Here is a 16,425-nt window from a genome sequence, read left to right on the forward strand (position 1 = left end):
AGACTCATTGTTAAACAGTGTAATATTTGTCTTCAATGTTTATGAGGTTCAATCAAACAAGAATGTTATCAATTCTTCTAAATATTTAAATCATTTGTTGTCTTTATATTGTTATGCCCTTATTCATGATTCATTCTATAATAGAGTTGGTCTTATAAAAAAACATTTAGTTTTAATAATTTTTCTACTTTTTTTTATAGGTTGTGTATTTGACAGCTATATTACCTTATGTACTATTGACTATAGTATTTGTTAGAGGACTTATGATGCCAGGATCTCTGGATGGTATCATATTCTACCTAAAACCTGACTTCAGCAGGTTATTAGATATTCAGGTAAGAAATGATTTAGGTTTGACTGTAAGAGGACTAATGATGCCTGGATCTCTGGATGGTATCATATTCTACCTAAAACCTGACCAGCAGGTTATTAGATATTCAGGTAAGAAATGATTTAGGTTTGACTGTTAGAGGACTTATGATGCCTGGATCTCTGGATGGTATTATATTCTACCTAAAACCTGACTTTACCAGGTTATTAGATATTCAGGTAAGAAATGATTTAGGTTTGACTGTTAGAGGACTAATGATGCCAGGATCTCTGGATGGTATCATATTCTACCTAAAACCTGACTTTACCAGGTTATTAGATATTCAGGTAAGAAATGATTTAGGTTTGACTGTTAGAGGACTAATGATGCCAGGATCTCTGGATGGTATCATATTCTACCTAAAACCTGACTTCAGCAGGTTATTAGATATTCAGGTAAGAAATGATTTAGGTTTGACTGTAAGAGGACTAATGATGACAGGATCTCTGGATGGTATCATATTCTACCTAAAACCTGACTTCAGCAGGTTATTAGATATTCAGGTAAGAAATGATTTAGGTTTGACTGTAAGAGGACTAATGATGCCAGGATCTCTGGATGGTATCATATTCTACCTAAAACCTGACTTCAGCAGGTTATTAGATATTCAGGTAAGAAATGATTTAGGTTTGACTGTAAGAGGACTTATGATGCCCGGATCTCTGGTTGGTATCATATTCTACCTAAAACCTGACTTCAGTAGGTTGTTGGATATTCAGGTAAGAAAAGACTATTTTTTTGTGGTTGCTGTAAAACATTCAAGAGGAAAAATGTGTGCATTGAATGGATATTTTAAGGAAATTTGCAAGACATAAGAAATACAAAATAGAACACTTGTTTGGGTTTTCTTCTTTAAGGTCAAGGAACAGTAAATGGGTTATGTCGCAGATTTTCTAAAATTTTGCATTATTCTTTTTCGATTTTCGGTCGTAGTTCAATGAGCAAAGGTTTCATGCGAAATTTTACTGAAATCTGTGACATAGCTCAGTAATAACTGAAGGTTAACATACTAGTGTAAATACATCTATAATTTTGATAACACTCACATGACCAAATGTGATTTCCTAACAGTTTTCTTGACTATCTTATAGGTATGGTTAGAGGCAGGATTACAGGTTTTCTACTCACTAGGTCCAGCTTGGGGAGGATTGATAACCATGTCAAGTTATAACAAGTTTGATAACAATTGTCTAAGGCACGTTTATTTCTACACACTTTGCTTGGTAAACACTTTTTACCTACTTTTCAAAGTTCAGGATAAAACTCAAATCCAAGAGTGCAACATTTTACTTCAAGATTTCCATTGATTTCTGCTTTAAATTCAGAAACTACAAAATAAAAAGAGTTGTTTGTGATCCCTGATATCAAAATAAAAAATTTACTGCATGCTTATTTAACTTTTCAAACTTCCCCTGTCCAGGGATGCTTTTATAGGAACATTTGCTGACACCTTGACAAGTTTCTATTTCTTTTGTCTAGGGATGCTATAATAGGAACGTTAGCTGACACCTTGACCAGTTTCTATGGAGGATTTGTTATCTTTGCCATCCTGGGAGCCATGTCGTACGAGGCTAACCTACCAATAACTGAAGTGGCTACATCAGGTGAGACAAACACTAATGTTATTATTGATTAATTAGCATAACTGAATAAGAGATGTCAAACATAGTTTCCCATTAAAAATAAGATTTGGTATGGTTGCCAATGTGACAACCTTCTATATATAGCTATATGTAGAGACCAAAACAACTAAAGATCTTTAACAATGAGCAATACCCATTCAGCAACGTAATCTATAAACAGCCCCTAGTCTGCATGAAATATTCATCACTGGACAATTAGCAAAGTACAGTTAATCAAAACATTTTACTGTTATCATTCGGCTGATATGGGGGTCTGAAGACGATATCCAGGCATCTGATATACAGTAGTTGTCGTTTGTTTATGTAATTTATACGTGTTTCTCGTTTGAAGACGATATCCAGGAATCTGATGTACAGTAGTTGTCGTTTGTTTATGTAATTTATACATGTTTCTAGTTTGAAGAAGATATCCAGGAATCTGATGTACAGTAGTTGTCGTTTGTTTATGTAATTTATACATGTTTCTCGTTTCTCGTTTTTTTTAAAATTTTATATAGATTAGACCGTTGGTTTTCCAGTTTGAATGGTTTTACACTAGTAATTTTAGGGCGCTTTATAGCTTGTTTGGTGTGAGGCAAGGCTCCGTGTTGAAGGCTGTACATTGACCTATAATGGTTTACTTTTTTAAATTGTTATTTTGATGGAGAGTTGTCTCATTGGCACTCACACCACATCTTCCTATATCTATATATGGAAAAGGCCATGTATTAATTTGTATGCTATAAATGAATAATTATCAAGTTAACAAAAAAAGTACTACAAGTTTGGTTGTAAAATAGTTGATTATTATTTACAGGTCCAGGTTTAGGTTTGGTGGCATACCCTGAAGCCATTAACAAGTTACCAATGCCACAAGTTTGGGCAGTGATATTTTTCCTGATGCTGTTGTTTCTTGGTATTGACAGTCAGGTCAGTATAAGATTAATAGTCACAAACAGAACATTCAACAAATCCAAAGTTTTATTTTAGAATCTGCGTTTATCAAAATATTATCGTGGAATAGCACAGGCCAATATCATTTTATAAAGAAATTGATTTCATGATTAAACACATTTCATGATTAAACACATTTCATGATTAAACATCATATTTTCAGATCAAGATTAATTGATTGATTTGTGTTTAACACCACTTTGAGCTCTATTAGCTATTTCGTTGTGCTCAATTTTTATTGATGGAGGAAGCTTGGGTACTGGGAGAGAACAACTGAATCTTGGTTGGAAAACTGACAATCAAAGACAATAAGGATTAGAGTTGAATGCACATGCCACATGCAGAATTTAAACTCACAATCTCAAAGTTGACAGGCTAGTGATACAGTAATTTTACCAAAGTATATATATCAGTCTCAAAGAACTTCCAGTTATGTAGGGGCCTCAGTGGCCTAGTGGTCTAAGAAGTTTCTTCTCTGATCACTAGCCAGTCACAGGGTTCGTACGGGTCCTTGAATCCTGGAAAAGTCATGGATTTTTATTTTGGGGTGAAAAGGCCTTTAAAAGTCATGGAAAGCTATATTTTCGTGAAAAGTCCTTGAAAAGTCCTGGAAAGTTATTATTGCTTGAACTGTAAACTTTATTAGGTGTCTATAAACATTTTGCGTAGTTTTTGTCGAAACTGTTTCCTCAATAGAGCTACAAACAAGGTCCCAGTCTTGGTAAATGTAAAATAAGGATTTAAAAATTCGTTTCTTCATAATTTTAGGTGAAAATATATGACCGAATCTGGTTCCCTGTAATCCCATAATTTTTGCAGTTTGCTTCATTCAATAACATTTTATCTTATTGTGTGAAACAACTTCACAAATAAGGTCATCCCTTATCGTCAAAATTCTACACGAAGGTAGTCTGGTCTTAGCAAGAGAGAGCCTGCAAACTCCTATTGATTTAATAACATTAATCATTAATCCTTATCATTACCTACCAAAGAAGATGTGCAAGGATGTTGAAGATAGAGTCGGTAATCACTTGGTACCGCTATGTCGCCAACTGTTATATACACTTCATTCCAAGCGATATGATGTGTTGACAAAAGCTGATACAAAAGCCAACAGAAAATGAAGAACTGTGAATTCATTTTAGCTGTAATATATACATGTTGGGGTACACATGGATCTCCCTCTTTTAGAAGTTTTAAAGTCCATTAAATTTTTTTACGGATTGCACTTATAAACTTTCCTATTTTTTTTTTCCTTTTAACAGTGTTAAAAAAAAAAAAAAACTTTTTTTAATATATAATTGTACTTATTGTCTCTATTGTAACTTATTTTTAACTTATTTTAAAATTAGTTTTTACCATTTTAATTGCATTTGAAATATTTTTAACACTGTCGTGGCGTAAACATGTATGTTAAATAAGATAACCTTGTGTATGACTATTGTGAACTGTGAATTTACCTGTGTACATATATTGGTGGAGGAATTTCATTGACGGAACTACTTTCCTCTTTACGGAGGTGTGCCTTGATTGGCAGAAATTCGTTTACAGATACAGATACAGATTATCAGTATAAGATACCAGTTATAGGAATATTTCTAAAAAATGGCTTGATTTGATCAGTTAATACGAGAAAAATGCCAGGTAACTGATATTTACAGTTAAAATGGTTGGAAAAACCAGAGTACAACAAATGGCTAGTGAGGGGGAGTAACGATTCAAAGGTAAAATGCAGCCTTTGTCTGAAAGAGTTTGACGTTTCAAACATGGGAGAATCTGCCTTGAAAAGCCACTGTAAGAGCTCCAAACACATCGAGCTCTCAACTAAATCAAAAAGTTTGATCATATCTGAATGGTTTCAAAGTGGGTCTCCAGTTACCAGTAGTGTATCCAAACAGCTATCGAAAACTTTGGATGAATATTTCAAAACTTGAATAAATACTTTTATACTGATGTGTAGGTCATCCTCTTTCAAAGAATCTCTATTTTACCCTTTGGTTTCCTGTTTTTCTGGGTATGGAAATTTCATAAAACATCCTTGAAAAGTCATGGAAAAGTCCTTGAAAAATGGAACAAAAAAGATGTATGAACCCTGCAGTCAATACTGAGCTTGTGAGTTTTGAACCCTGCTCGTGCGGGTGCACTTGACTCCAATCTTAATTGACTAGGAATGTCAGTTTTCCTACTGAAGGTCAGTGTTTTTCACCGGGCACTCTGGCTTCCATCACCAAAAAAAATAACCCAAAAGCAGTGCTTAAAGGTGGCGTTAAAACACCAAAAATCAAATCAAATCCAGTTATGTAGTATTATAAAGAATTATAGCTTAAGTTCGTACAATTGAAAAAAGATTTCATTATAATAACCTTTATTTAAAAATCAAAGTGGGTTTTATTGCACTACAGAAGTTCATCATTTAAAAATAAGTTAACATGAAGAGAACAAAATAGGTTCTATATGTAATTTGTGAAAGGGAAATTGTTTATTTTAGTAGAAATTTTATTGCTTTTTTCATTTACATTTTGTAAGATGAGAGTATCATAGCCAGCCTTATTTAGCAACTGTTATACAACAGTTCTGTATTTGTTCAAAGTATTATTCCAAGAACTACTCTGATCGGTTATTTCAGTGATACAGTAATTGGACTACTTATACCGTGTAATAAGTGTATAAGAAACAAAAATACCTTAAAATGATACAAATAACCATCATTGACTGTTTATATATACATCTGACAAATAACCATCATTGACTGTTTATATATACATCTGACAAATAACCATCATTGACTGTTTATAGATACAAATAACCATCATTGACTGTTTATATATACATCTGACAAATAACCATCATTGACTGTTTATATATACATCTGACAAATAACCATCATTGACTGTTTATATATACATCTGACAAATAACCATCATTGACTGTTTATATATACAAATAACCATCATTGACTGTTTATATATACATCTGAGTGTGATAACATGATATGTTTCATCATAAAACATTAATCTAGATAATTTTTAAATTATGGTTTACAACTTCTACTCAGTTTGGGGCTGTTTAGAATTGACAAATATAATTTCAGTTTGGCACATTTGAGACAGTGTGTAGTGGATTAGTAGATGCATTCCCACAGAAGTTGGGCAAGAGAAGGATACTTCTAACTGCCTGTCTGTCATGTCTCCTGTTTCTCTTAGGACTGCCTTTTACAATGAATGTAAGTGTATTATTTGTCAAATATTTCTTTACTGTCACCAACATAAGATCAATTATTTATTGTATTTACTCTATGTTTTTCATGTTTTTATGCCCAGTTTATTATGCCCATTTATGTTCCTCCGTCCATTTGTTTGTCTGTTCATCCATCAGGGAGGAATGTATCTGTACCAGACAGTAGACTGGTATGCAGCCTCTTTGTGTGTCATGCTTACATCATTTCTATATTTAACTTTTAGGGAGGAATGTACCTGTACCAGATAGTAGACTGGTATGCAGCCTCTTTGTGTGTCATGCTTACATCATTTCTATATTTAACTTTTAGGGAGGAATGTACCTGTACCAGATAGTAGACTGGTATGCAGCCTCTTTGTGTGTCATGCTTACATCTTTCCTGGAGTGCATTGTTATAGGATGGATTTATGGTAATTCTGGAAAATATGCTTTTACAGTGATACCCTGTGTCTAAAATTCTTATCTTGGAAACAGATTTGAATCAAAAAGGGCATATGTTAATGAGATGGCAATGCTACAGCACTGTAAATTGCAAAAGACATTCATAGGGCATTATATGATAAAAGTACAAATAAGATGTTCTCAGACTATGGAGAATTTTGCAGTTGTTTTAATGGGGAATTGATCAAACATTTTTTTTTTACCAAAGTATATATATCAGTCTCAAATAACTTCCAGTTATGTAGGGGCCTCAGTGGCCTAGTGGTGTAAGAAGTTACTTCTCTAATCACTAGCCAGTCAACACTGAGCTTGTGAGTTTTGAACCCTGCTCGTGCGGGTGCACTCGACTCCAATCTTAATTGACTAGGAATGTCAATTTTCCTATTGAAGGTCAGTGTTTTTCACCGGGCACTCTGGCTTCCATCACCAAAAAAAATAACCCAAAAGCAGTGCATAAAGGTGGCGTTAAAACACCAAAAATTAAATCAAATCCTGTTATGTAGTATTATAAAGAATTATAGCTTAAGTTCGTACAATTGAAAAAAGATTTCATTATTATAACCTTTATTTAAAAATCAAAGTGGGTTTTATTGCACTACAGAAGTTCATCATTTAAAAATAAGTTAACATGAAGTGAACAAAATAGGTTCTATATGTAATTTCTGAAAGCGAAATTGTAAATTTTAGTAGAAATTTTATTGCTTTTTTCATTTACATTTTAGCAACTGTTACACAACAGTTCTGTATTTGTTTAAAGTATTATTCCAAGAACTACTTTGATCGGTTATTTCTTATACCTTGATAGGTGCCGAGAGATTCAGTAGGGACATTCATTTAATGCAGGGACGACCAGCACCAAAGATATTTAGGGTTTGTTGGTGTATAGTTACACCTGCTATAATGCTGGCAAGTATTGTTATAAATTTGATGTTTGAAAAATATTTTCCCTGCATGGTAAACCTTTGGCCTGTGTTGATATAGTCATTCATAAAACTTTAAATTATTCAAAAGTTTAATATCGTAGAAGATCAACATGCAGAAATGTCAGTGACTTATTTCAAGATATCAATGTAAATACTCTGGGCAAAATTATGTGAGTAGAATTATTACCCATTCATTCAGTGGTATGTTCACATCATTTGTCACACATATATAAGAGTGACACATCATTTGTCACACACATATAAGAGTGACACATCATTTGTCACACACATATAAGAGTGACACATCATTTGTCACACACATATAAGAGTGACACATCATTTGTCACACACATATAAGAGTGACACATCATTTGTCACACACATATAAGAGTGACACTCATTTGTCACACACATATAAGAGTGACACATCATTTGTCACACATATATAAGAGTGACACATCATTTGTCACACATATAAGAGTGACACATCATTTGTCACACATATATAAGAGTGACACATCATACCACCTGATCAGACAACAAGAAAGGGCAAAACATACATGTGCCGTGTATGAAATGATAAAAACATACTGAAGAATACAAAAAAATCTTTGATAAGTGATAGATACACTGTTATAATGAATATCATTTAGATACACAATATAATGACAACAATTTGCATATGATATACCCTAGAAACATTTGAGGTGACAATTTTGTGTTAAGCCATATGAATTACACTCATGTTTTCACTCTTACAGATAGCTTTCATCATGACTTTAATACAGTACCAGCCACCTACATATGAGGGATATGAATACCCTGTGTTTGCAAGAGCTTTGGGCCTCTTGTTGGCAGTGGTTCCACTAATACCACTTCCTGTTCTTATGATAATACAGTTTTTACAGACTCCAGGAACATTCTGGGAGGTATTTGTTTTACTATATATTCTTCTTATTCTTTCATTTTATCCAAACTTATTTTTTAAGTGGACTTACTGTTAATGTATAAATTTGATTAAAAACTTAACATTGGGGAATAAATTGGAGAGACATTTTTAATAAGGCTGATGTTTAAGAAAATTCAGTAAACTGTTTTGTAAATAGAATACAATAGGTATTGTGGAATTTGAATCTCACATACTAGACTAAATTTTGTGAACTAATTTTTATACGCCTGTCAAAATTTTGACGGGATGTATTATGTTATACAAATGTCCGGCTGTCTGTCCGTCCGTCTGTTCGGCGTCCACATGTCGCACCGTAACTTGAGAACCGCTTATCCAAATTTCATGAAACTTAACATAGTTGTTTCTTATGATTGTCAAATGATCTGCATTATTTTTAGTGAAAATAGGATTTAAACTTTTTGAGTTACGGGACTTTATAACTTAAACAGGGGTGTGCATTTTTCACATGTCCCGCTGTATCTCAAAAGCGGTTTCTGATTATTGCTTTAAACTTCACACACTTCTTGGTTATATTAATCCAAAGATCTGTATACTTTTTGGTGATGATTCAAAATTTTGTTTTTGAGTTATTGAGTTTTTTGTAAAAAAGGGGGTGGGGTTTTCACATGTCGCGCCATATCTCATAAATGATTTAAGATTATTGCTTAAAACTTTATACACTTCTTGGTTATATTAATCTAAAGATCTGTATACTTTTAGTGATGATTCAAAATTTTATTTTGGAGTTATTGAGTTTTTTTGTTAAAAAAGAAGGGGGGGGGGGGTCACATGGTGCATGGTATCTTAAAAACCATTAATGACTATTGCTTAAAATTTTATACACTTCTTAGTTATATTAATCTAAAGATCTGTGTACTTTTTGGTGATGATTCAAAATTTCATTCTATAGTTGGTGAGTTTTTTGTAAAAAAAAGTTTTTTTCAAATGTCGCCCCATATCTCAGAAACTATTTATGATTATTGCATAAAACATCTGACACGAGACGAAGGGCGTATCATGCGCTCATGCCACAGCTGTTTATTACTTTATCAATGATATATTGTCTAATTAAAGTAGAAAAGAATTTTTCAGTTGTGGTAAACATTTTTTACTTAAATTATTAGGGTCCCGCCAAAGGCGGTCCCCTATAGTGATCAGTCTGTCCGTCCGTCCGTAACACTTTGTGTCCGCTCCATATCTAGAGAACCATTATGATTTCATACTTTATACTTTACATGTTTATTAACCACCACCAGAGGGCGTGTCATGATGTATGTACAACTTCCTAGGTCAAAGGTCAAGGTCAAAAAACTTTGGTTTCAGTTGACAACAAGGGTCCGGAAACGGTCATATATGCCGGACATGACCGATTTGGAAACTCAAAAGTCCTAAATCATTTATTGGAATTTAGGTCAAATTTTATTTTTCAACAGAAATAGTTTCGGTCATTTCGTTGAGATTGAGTTTCAAATCGCCATTTTAAACATATTTTTGTTTTGTTATCGATTTTATGTAATTAAACTGCCACTCCAGTAAAGTGTTATAATCCTGAGGGCCCTCCTAATAGCTATATTAATGCCTCGGGGAGCTATTGGCTAATGATCGCTAATCTCTTTACCTGTGTTTTTAATTCACACCTGGCTATTAATCACAAGCTCCAAACTAATATTATAAAGAAATTGAAATTCAATACCAACTGTCTTCATTATTTAATTACTTTTCAGCTAAGACAATTGTCAATTATGATTTAAAATTAAATTAAAACTTGATTTAATTTACGTAGAAAAAAGATTTGTTTCACTACTAACACACGTGCTTTGTTTACTACGATACGCATGCCTAAAATTCTCTTCCGCAGATTTGACACTAAATCGTAAATTTAAAATGATTTCTTGCTAAATAAAGCAAGGGCAACTATTTTCATTAATATTCTTACACTATTAAAGGTAAAATATTAAAAAAACGATGTTTTCCTGTGAATTTGATAAACAAAACTAATCCCGGGAATAAGTCCGAAATTGTTCGTTTTAGTATTGTCGCATTACATCCGGTTTGAATTTCGACTTCAAAATCGAAAGAAACGTAAGCGATGACTGAGAAAATTACGATTTTGAGTCATTAAAATCATTTTATTCTTAAACTGTTGCCTTCCCTTAATTGCTCTTGATCGATTTTAGGAAAATGGTAGGATAAATCATGAAGTAAACGCGATGCAACAGTTAAACAAGTTCGTTGATGCTACGAGTAGGAGCATACTCATGCAGTAATGAGATTTTTGACAATTTGTTTTTGAAAAGGAGCCCCAACTTTTAAGTTATATGAAAATGACCGAAATTAGGTGAAAAAATTTCCGGATCCTTGGTTGACAACCCTGTGTCCTGTGGTGAAGATCGTGTCCGCTCTATATCTTGAGAACCGTTATGATTTCAAAGTTTATACTTGACATGTATATGAACCAACACCAGAGGGTGTGTCATAATTTATGAACGACTGCCTAGGGCAAAGTTCAAGGTCAAAAACTTTGGTTTCAGTTGACAACCCCATGTCCTATGGTAAAGATTGTGTCCGCTCTATATCTTGAGAACCGTTATCATTTCAAAGTTTATACTTGACATGTATATAAACCAACACCAAAGGGTGTGTCATAATTTATGTGCAACTTCCTAGGTCAAAGGTCAAGGTCAAAAACTTTGGTTTCAGTTGACAACCCCATGTCCTATGGTAAAGATCGTGTCCGCTCTATATCTTGAGAACCTTTATCATTTCAAAGTTTATACTTGACATGTTTATAAACCAACACCAAAGGGTGTGTCATAATTTATTTACAACTTCATAGGTCAAAGGTCAAGGTCAAAAACTTTGATTTCAGTTGACAAACCCATGTCCTATGGTAAAGATACAATTTTTTAATGCACATTATTCACAGCGGGGCCCACAGAGATGGCTCCCATCTCAATGATATCTAGTTTAAATCTACATTTGTTTGAAAGTATTAAAAGCTTTTCCATGAAAATTCTAACAGTTATTGAAACCTACATTTATATTTTATTGCATTGATTTTTTCAGAGACTACAGACATTACTGAGACCTTCAAAAGACTGGGGACCTCATCCAGAACATCTTAAAGAGCACTATCAGAATTCATATCGTCATAAAAGTCATAACGTCTGGACGTACATGACCACAAACATATTTGGACCACCTACATGTGAACTGTAGCACAGACCACGGTTGTAATATGTCATCATGATATATAGCCTTTCCAAGAAGTTATATTATCTCATGTTATATGGACTATCAGAATCTGTATACGGTTGTAATATGTCATCATGATATATAGCCTCTCCAAGAAGTCATATTATCTCATGTTATATGGACTATCGGAATCTGTATACGGTTGTAATATGTCATCATGATATATAGCCTCTCCAAGAAGTCATATTATCTCATGTTATATGGACTATCGGAATCTGTATACGGTTGTAATATGTCATCATGATATATAGCCTTTCCAAGAAGTCATATTATCTCATGTTATATGGACTATTGGAATCTGTATACGGTTGTAATATGTCATCATGATATATAGCCTCTCCAAGAAGTCATATTATCTCATGTTATATGGACTATTGGAATCTGTATACGGTTGTAATATGTCATCATGATATATAGCCTCTCCAAGAAGTCATATTATCTCATGTTATATGGACTATCAGAATCTGTATACTGTGGATTCAGTTATTTTTGTGGATTGACGGAAACATACATGTTAGTGGATATTTAATTTCGTGGTCTTGCCGAAGTATGCATACAAGCCTATGGTAAATTTGGTATTCGTTGAACATTTAATTTCATGGTTCACCTGTTCACGTGAAATCCTCAAAAATTGGTATCCAACGAATAATACTGAATCCACAGTATTGTATATTCAGGAAAATTTAATCAGGTGATGACATTTAAAATTACTTCCTACAATCATTACTTCATAGTGCATCTGTTGCATATATATTGTGTAGTCTCTTTTTTTTATTTTAAAGTGCATTCTATAAAGTACATATCCCTATGAATAGGAAGAAATTGAAAGACAAGTTGTCTAAAAACGTAAATCGCAAAGATTTGAAAATTTGGTTATACATCTTTTTATCTTAATTTTGTTACTAAAAAACTTTTTTTCTTCTTCTTTTGTTTATAGATTGAGAATATGCTGTACTAAACAATGAAAACAAATACTGACTTACATCTTGGTACTTTATTATCATAAACAATGAAGACTTGTTTTGAAAGGTTTAATTTGTCTACCTAATGTGTTTCACCTTATATCACTCATTATCAGTGTTTGATATGTAGGGGTTGATTAAATGTGAAACATTGTTTGTTTAGATATTATGATGGTGATGTATCACTTGTCAAAATCTATATAACTGTTGTTTGTAACATATATCATTTGCTGAGCAATCATTTGTTTATTGATAAAGACATTTGTGTACATTGATATAATTTTATTATAGAGTGAAACCATCTTATTCTGTATGAATTTTTAGTGAAGTTATTGTCAAGTTAAAGTAGGTCACCTTGATCCTAATTTGATGTGTGAGTAATTTCAATGTAGATTTGTTATTTTTGCACATATCTAAAACTTTCAGGCTAATGTAATAATACATACAAGGCAATAAATAATGTCCATATTGATATGCCTGGAACTTCATCTTCTCTCCACTCAATCGATTGATTGGTGTTTGACGCCACTTTTAGCATGAATGGGAATTTGAAGGTTATCGGTCAATTTAGATTGATATTGATCACAACTGGCAGGTGTGGGATTGGAAACTCACAGTCTCAGTGTTGAAAGGTTATTAATACAGTAGTTGATCTGCTTAGACGACCAAGGCTGCCACCAAAACAAGCTGGTTAGAGCCATTGACACCTGTAATCAATCAAAACAATTGAAATAAAAGTGATTGTGATAAAAACAATATCTTTACTAACTGTTATCTATATACTATTTTTTGGATTAATTGAGAAGTGCTAAAAATCACTGCTAAGTGCTTTGAAATGTTAAGAATACCATTGTTATTCATTTGTTTTAATTTATTAAACTTTTTTAAAACTTCTTGTTTATAAAACTTCTTGTTAGGCTGTATCAAAATATAGATTGTTTTGCATAGCTGCCCACTCAAATGCTTTCTGTACATAGTACATGTATTTTTTGTTGTTTACACAAAATATTTTTTATTACACGGCATAATTTTGATTACTTTATCTACAAACAATAACTTGTGTGAAAGCCTTTAAAGACATAAAGTGTACATGTCGTAGCATGTACATACACTTTATGCCTTAACTGGCTTTCACACAAGTTCTTGTATGTCGATAAAGTAATCAAAATTACTTAAACCTTATTGTGTAGAATCAGTCAAACCAATTTCATCCTTTCTGCTTAAAGCAAATAGATAATGACCTACATGAAGAGACTGATAGCATTGAGACACAATTTTCAAAGTGTATTGTAAAACATGAGAGTCCTTAGAAATTGTTGTCATAAAAATATAACTAACACTACTGTAGATTCAGTTATTTTTTGTGGGCACCATATTTCATGGATTGAGAAATACTTGCATTTTCAATGATATTTTATTTCGTGGTTTGGCAAAATTTGTGTACATTCCTTTAGAAAATTTCTAATTAGTAGAATATTTAAATTCTAGGTCCCAAAGTACCCACAAATTCAATGAAAATTGGTTTCCAACGAATATTAATGAATCCACCATATATTTTTCATGAATATGCATTTAGCTATGATGTTATAAATTAGCTTATAGAATTTTAATTGTGTGTTTTATTTTTATGTATCCTATCCTGTTGCAATTATCACAATAGATGAAATACTGCAAAAAGTTATAAATGTACATTAATCCGTATCGTTGATCTCAACTAAATGTTTATTTTATCAAACATTTTTGTATCTTATTCAGCATTCATTAGTATATATGTGTTAAATATTAGTGTTATAATGTAAAAATAGCTATTGTCATGGTGCAGACATGTTTCTATTATTAGTATATACAGTGGTGCAATCTGAAAAGTGCTACAATGAGTGCTCGGAGAAAATTAGTATCAATACAATTAGTAAAATCCTGATAATTTATAATCAAATGTGATTTTTTTTTCTTAGATTTAAAATTTGTAAGTTTATTGTTATATCTTTCATATAAAGTTTGAAAGCAACCATTAAATCAACTATAATAATAAAAAGCTAAATATTTGTTATTTCAAGAACCATTAAAACAGTTTGGTTTTCATAGATTTTAAGTTAAAAATAATTTTATGAATTTATTTTGTTATTAAAAATTATGTACACACAAATTGTCTACTGTTAAAATGAGATTTTAAAAAAGCCACTTTTTGGTCCTCTTGTATTTGAAGGTAAAAAAGAATCAAAACATCATTTCTACATTCATGATTTCAGTGGCCAAATTATGACTCTTCTGTCTTTTATTTTTATTTTTTTAAAGAATATTTAATTTCCAAACTTTTTAGTACAAATTCAATACTGATAATTTAATGAAATTTTTAATTTATATCTAGCACAATGTATTTGTGTATTAATGAAGATCCTTATAAACATTGTGATTTCGTGCTATAAGTATTAATTGACGTCTATTTGATGTTTTGTTGTACATGTGATCTGTATAATTTGGTTATTGTTTTGTGTTTAAGCTGGTCTTTATTTGTTTGTTTTCTCCCTGTTTGATTCAGATGTGAATAATATGTTCTTTAAAGATAATGCATTCCATTTGAAATAAATATTTTTAAAGAAAAATTATTTACATTGTGTTATACTTTTTTCCAATAATCAAAAATTTATTATGAAGTTGTTTGAGAACAAAATACATCAGGAATGAAACATGCATTTTCTTTGGTCACATATAAGATGGTTGTACCAAAACTGAAACATGCATTTTCTTTGGTCACACATAAGATGGTTGTACCAAAACTGAAACATGCATTTTCTTTGGTTACATGTAAGATGGTTGTACCAAAACTGAAACATCATTTTCTTTGGTCACATGTAAGATGGTTGTACCAAAACTGAAACATCATTTTCTTTGGTCACATGTAAGATGGTTGTACATAGACTGACATTAAATACAATAGGCACATCAACTGTCAGTTTGTTATTCAGTTTTCAAAAGCAAGCATTAGAATTTTAAAAAAGGATAGAGAGAACTCACAAATAAACCCCAACCAACCTGACCCCAAACCCCCCTTGCCTGCCAGATTTTCATAGATGCATGTATAGCAAAAGTCATTATTGTGCTCCTTCAGATAAATTAATAACAAAAAAGTGCACAACATCATTCTGTAGGAAAGAGTCTGTGAAACATGTATACTGTAAGTTCATAAATTATTACCAATGTGAATAATGCCCTACATAAGTATGAATAATAAAAACTTGCAATCTAATATCTGATACATATATCTGTTAGCAGATTCCTGAATCTCGCATTTATGTCCATTCTTCAAATATTTTTGTATGTATGGCCAATTTCTTGTTGTGTGTATGGAAAACATAAAAACACAATTATATTATAGAGTTGACATGAGAGTTGGAAAAAGGTAGTGAAGAACCTTTAAATGAAAGTTTTATTAAATACAGCCACTTGTTTAATAAGAGTTTTAGCTACAAAATGTGGATGATGGAAAGAAGGAAGAAATCAATAGATGACCAACATACAAATAAACACAGCAGCTATTATGAACCTAAGGCTTCACTTAGTGATGGAGATAAAAAAAAATACTTTAAACTCAAAAGTACACACAGCCATGTATCTGTGATGGTGTGAATTTTATTTTAACTTTAGGGATTCCTGAAAATTACTTCAATGGTGAAAAAAATCTGAAAATGGTTAGAAGATGTCAAGAGGCAAT

At 32.2% G+C, this 16,425-nt stretch overlaps 1 protein-coding gene across 3 annotated transcripts in view; it reads left to right on the top strand.

Moving 5' to 3' along the window:
• Positions 1-15,319, top strand: part of LOC143080946 (sodium- and chloride-dependent betaine transporter-like) — a 41,399-nt gene extending 26,080 nt beyond the window's left edge. Inside the window, exons 7-15 of one of the 3 annotated variants that reach the window (XM_076257145.1) lie at positions 201-335; positions 1,462-1,565; positions 1,850-1,974; positions 2,810-2,922; positions 6,038-6,169; positions 6,494-6,593; positions 7,430-7,534; positions 8,313-8,476; positions 11,563-15,319. In XM_076257145.1, the coding sequence (XP_076113260.1) occupies positions 201-335; positions 1,462-1,565; positions 1,850-1,974; positions 2,810-2,922; positions 6,038-6,169; positions 6,494-6,593; positions 7,430-7,534; positions 8,313-8,476; positions 11,563-11,715 (1,131 nt within the window). In that variant the 3' untranslated portion in view covers positions 11,716-15,319. Of the gene's footprint in view, positions 1-200; positions 336-1,461; positions 1,566-1,849; positions 1,975-2,809; positions 2,923-6,037; positions 6,170-6,493; positions 6,594-7,429; positions 7,667-8,312; positions 8,477-11,562 lie in introns of those variants that run through there. The other 2 variants (XM_076257143.1, XM_076257142.1) reach the window with 2 other exon arrangements.
• The last annotated feature ends 1,106 nt before the right edge of the window (positions 15,320-16,425 follow it).

This window comes from Mytilus galloprovincialis, chromosome 6 (assembly GCF_965363235.1).
Source record: "Mytilus galloprovincialis chromosome 6, xbMytGall1.hap1.1, whole genome shotgun sequence".
Lineage (NCBI taxonomy): Eukaryota > Metazoa > Mollusca > Bivalvia > Mytilida > Mytilidae > Mytilus > Mytilus galloprovincialis.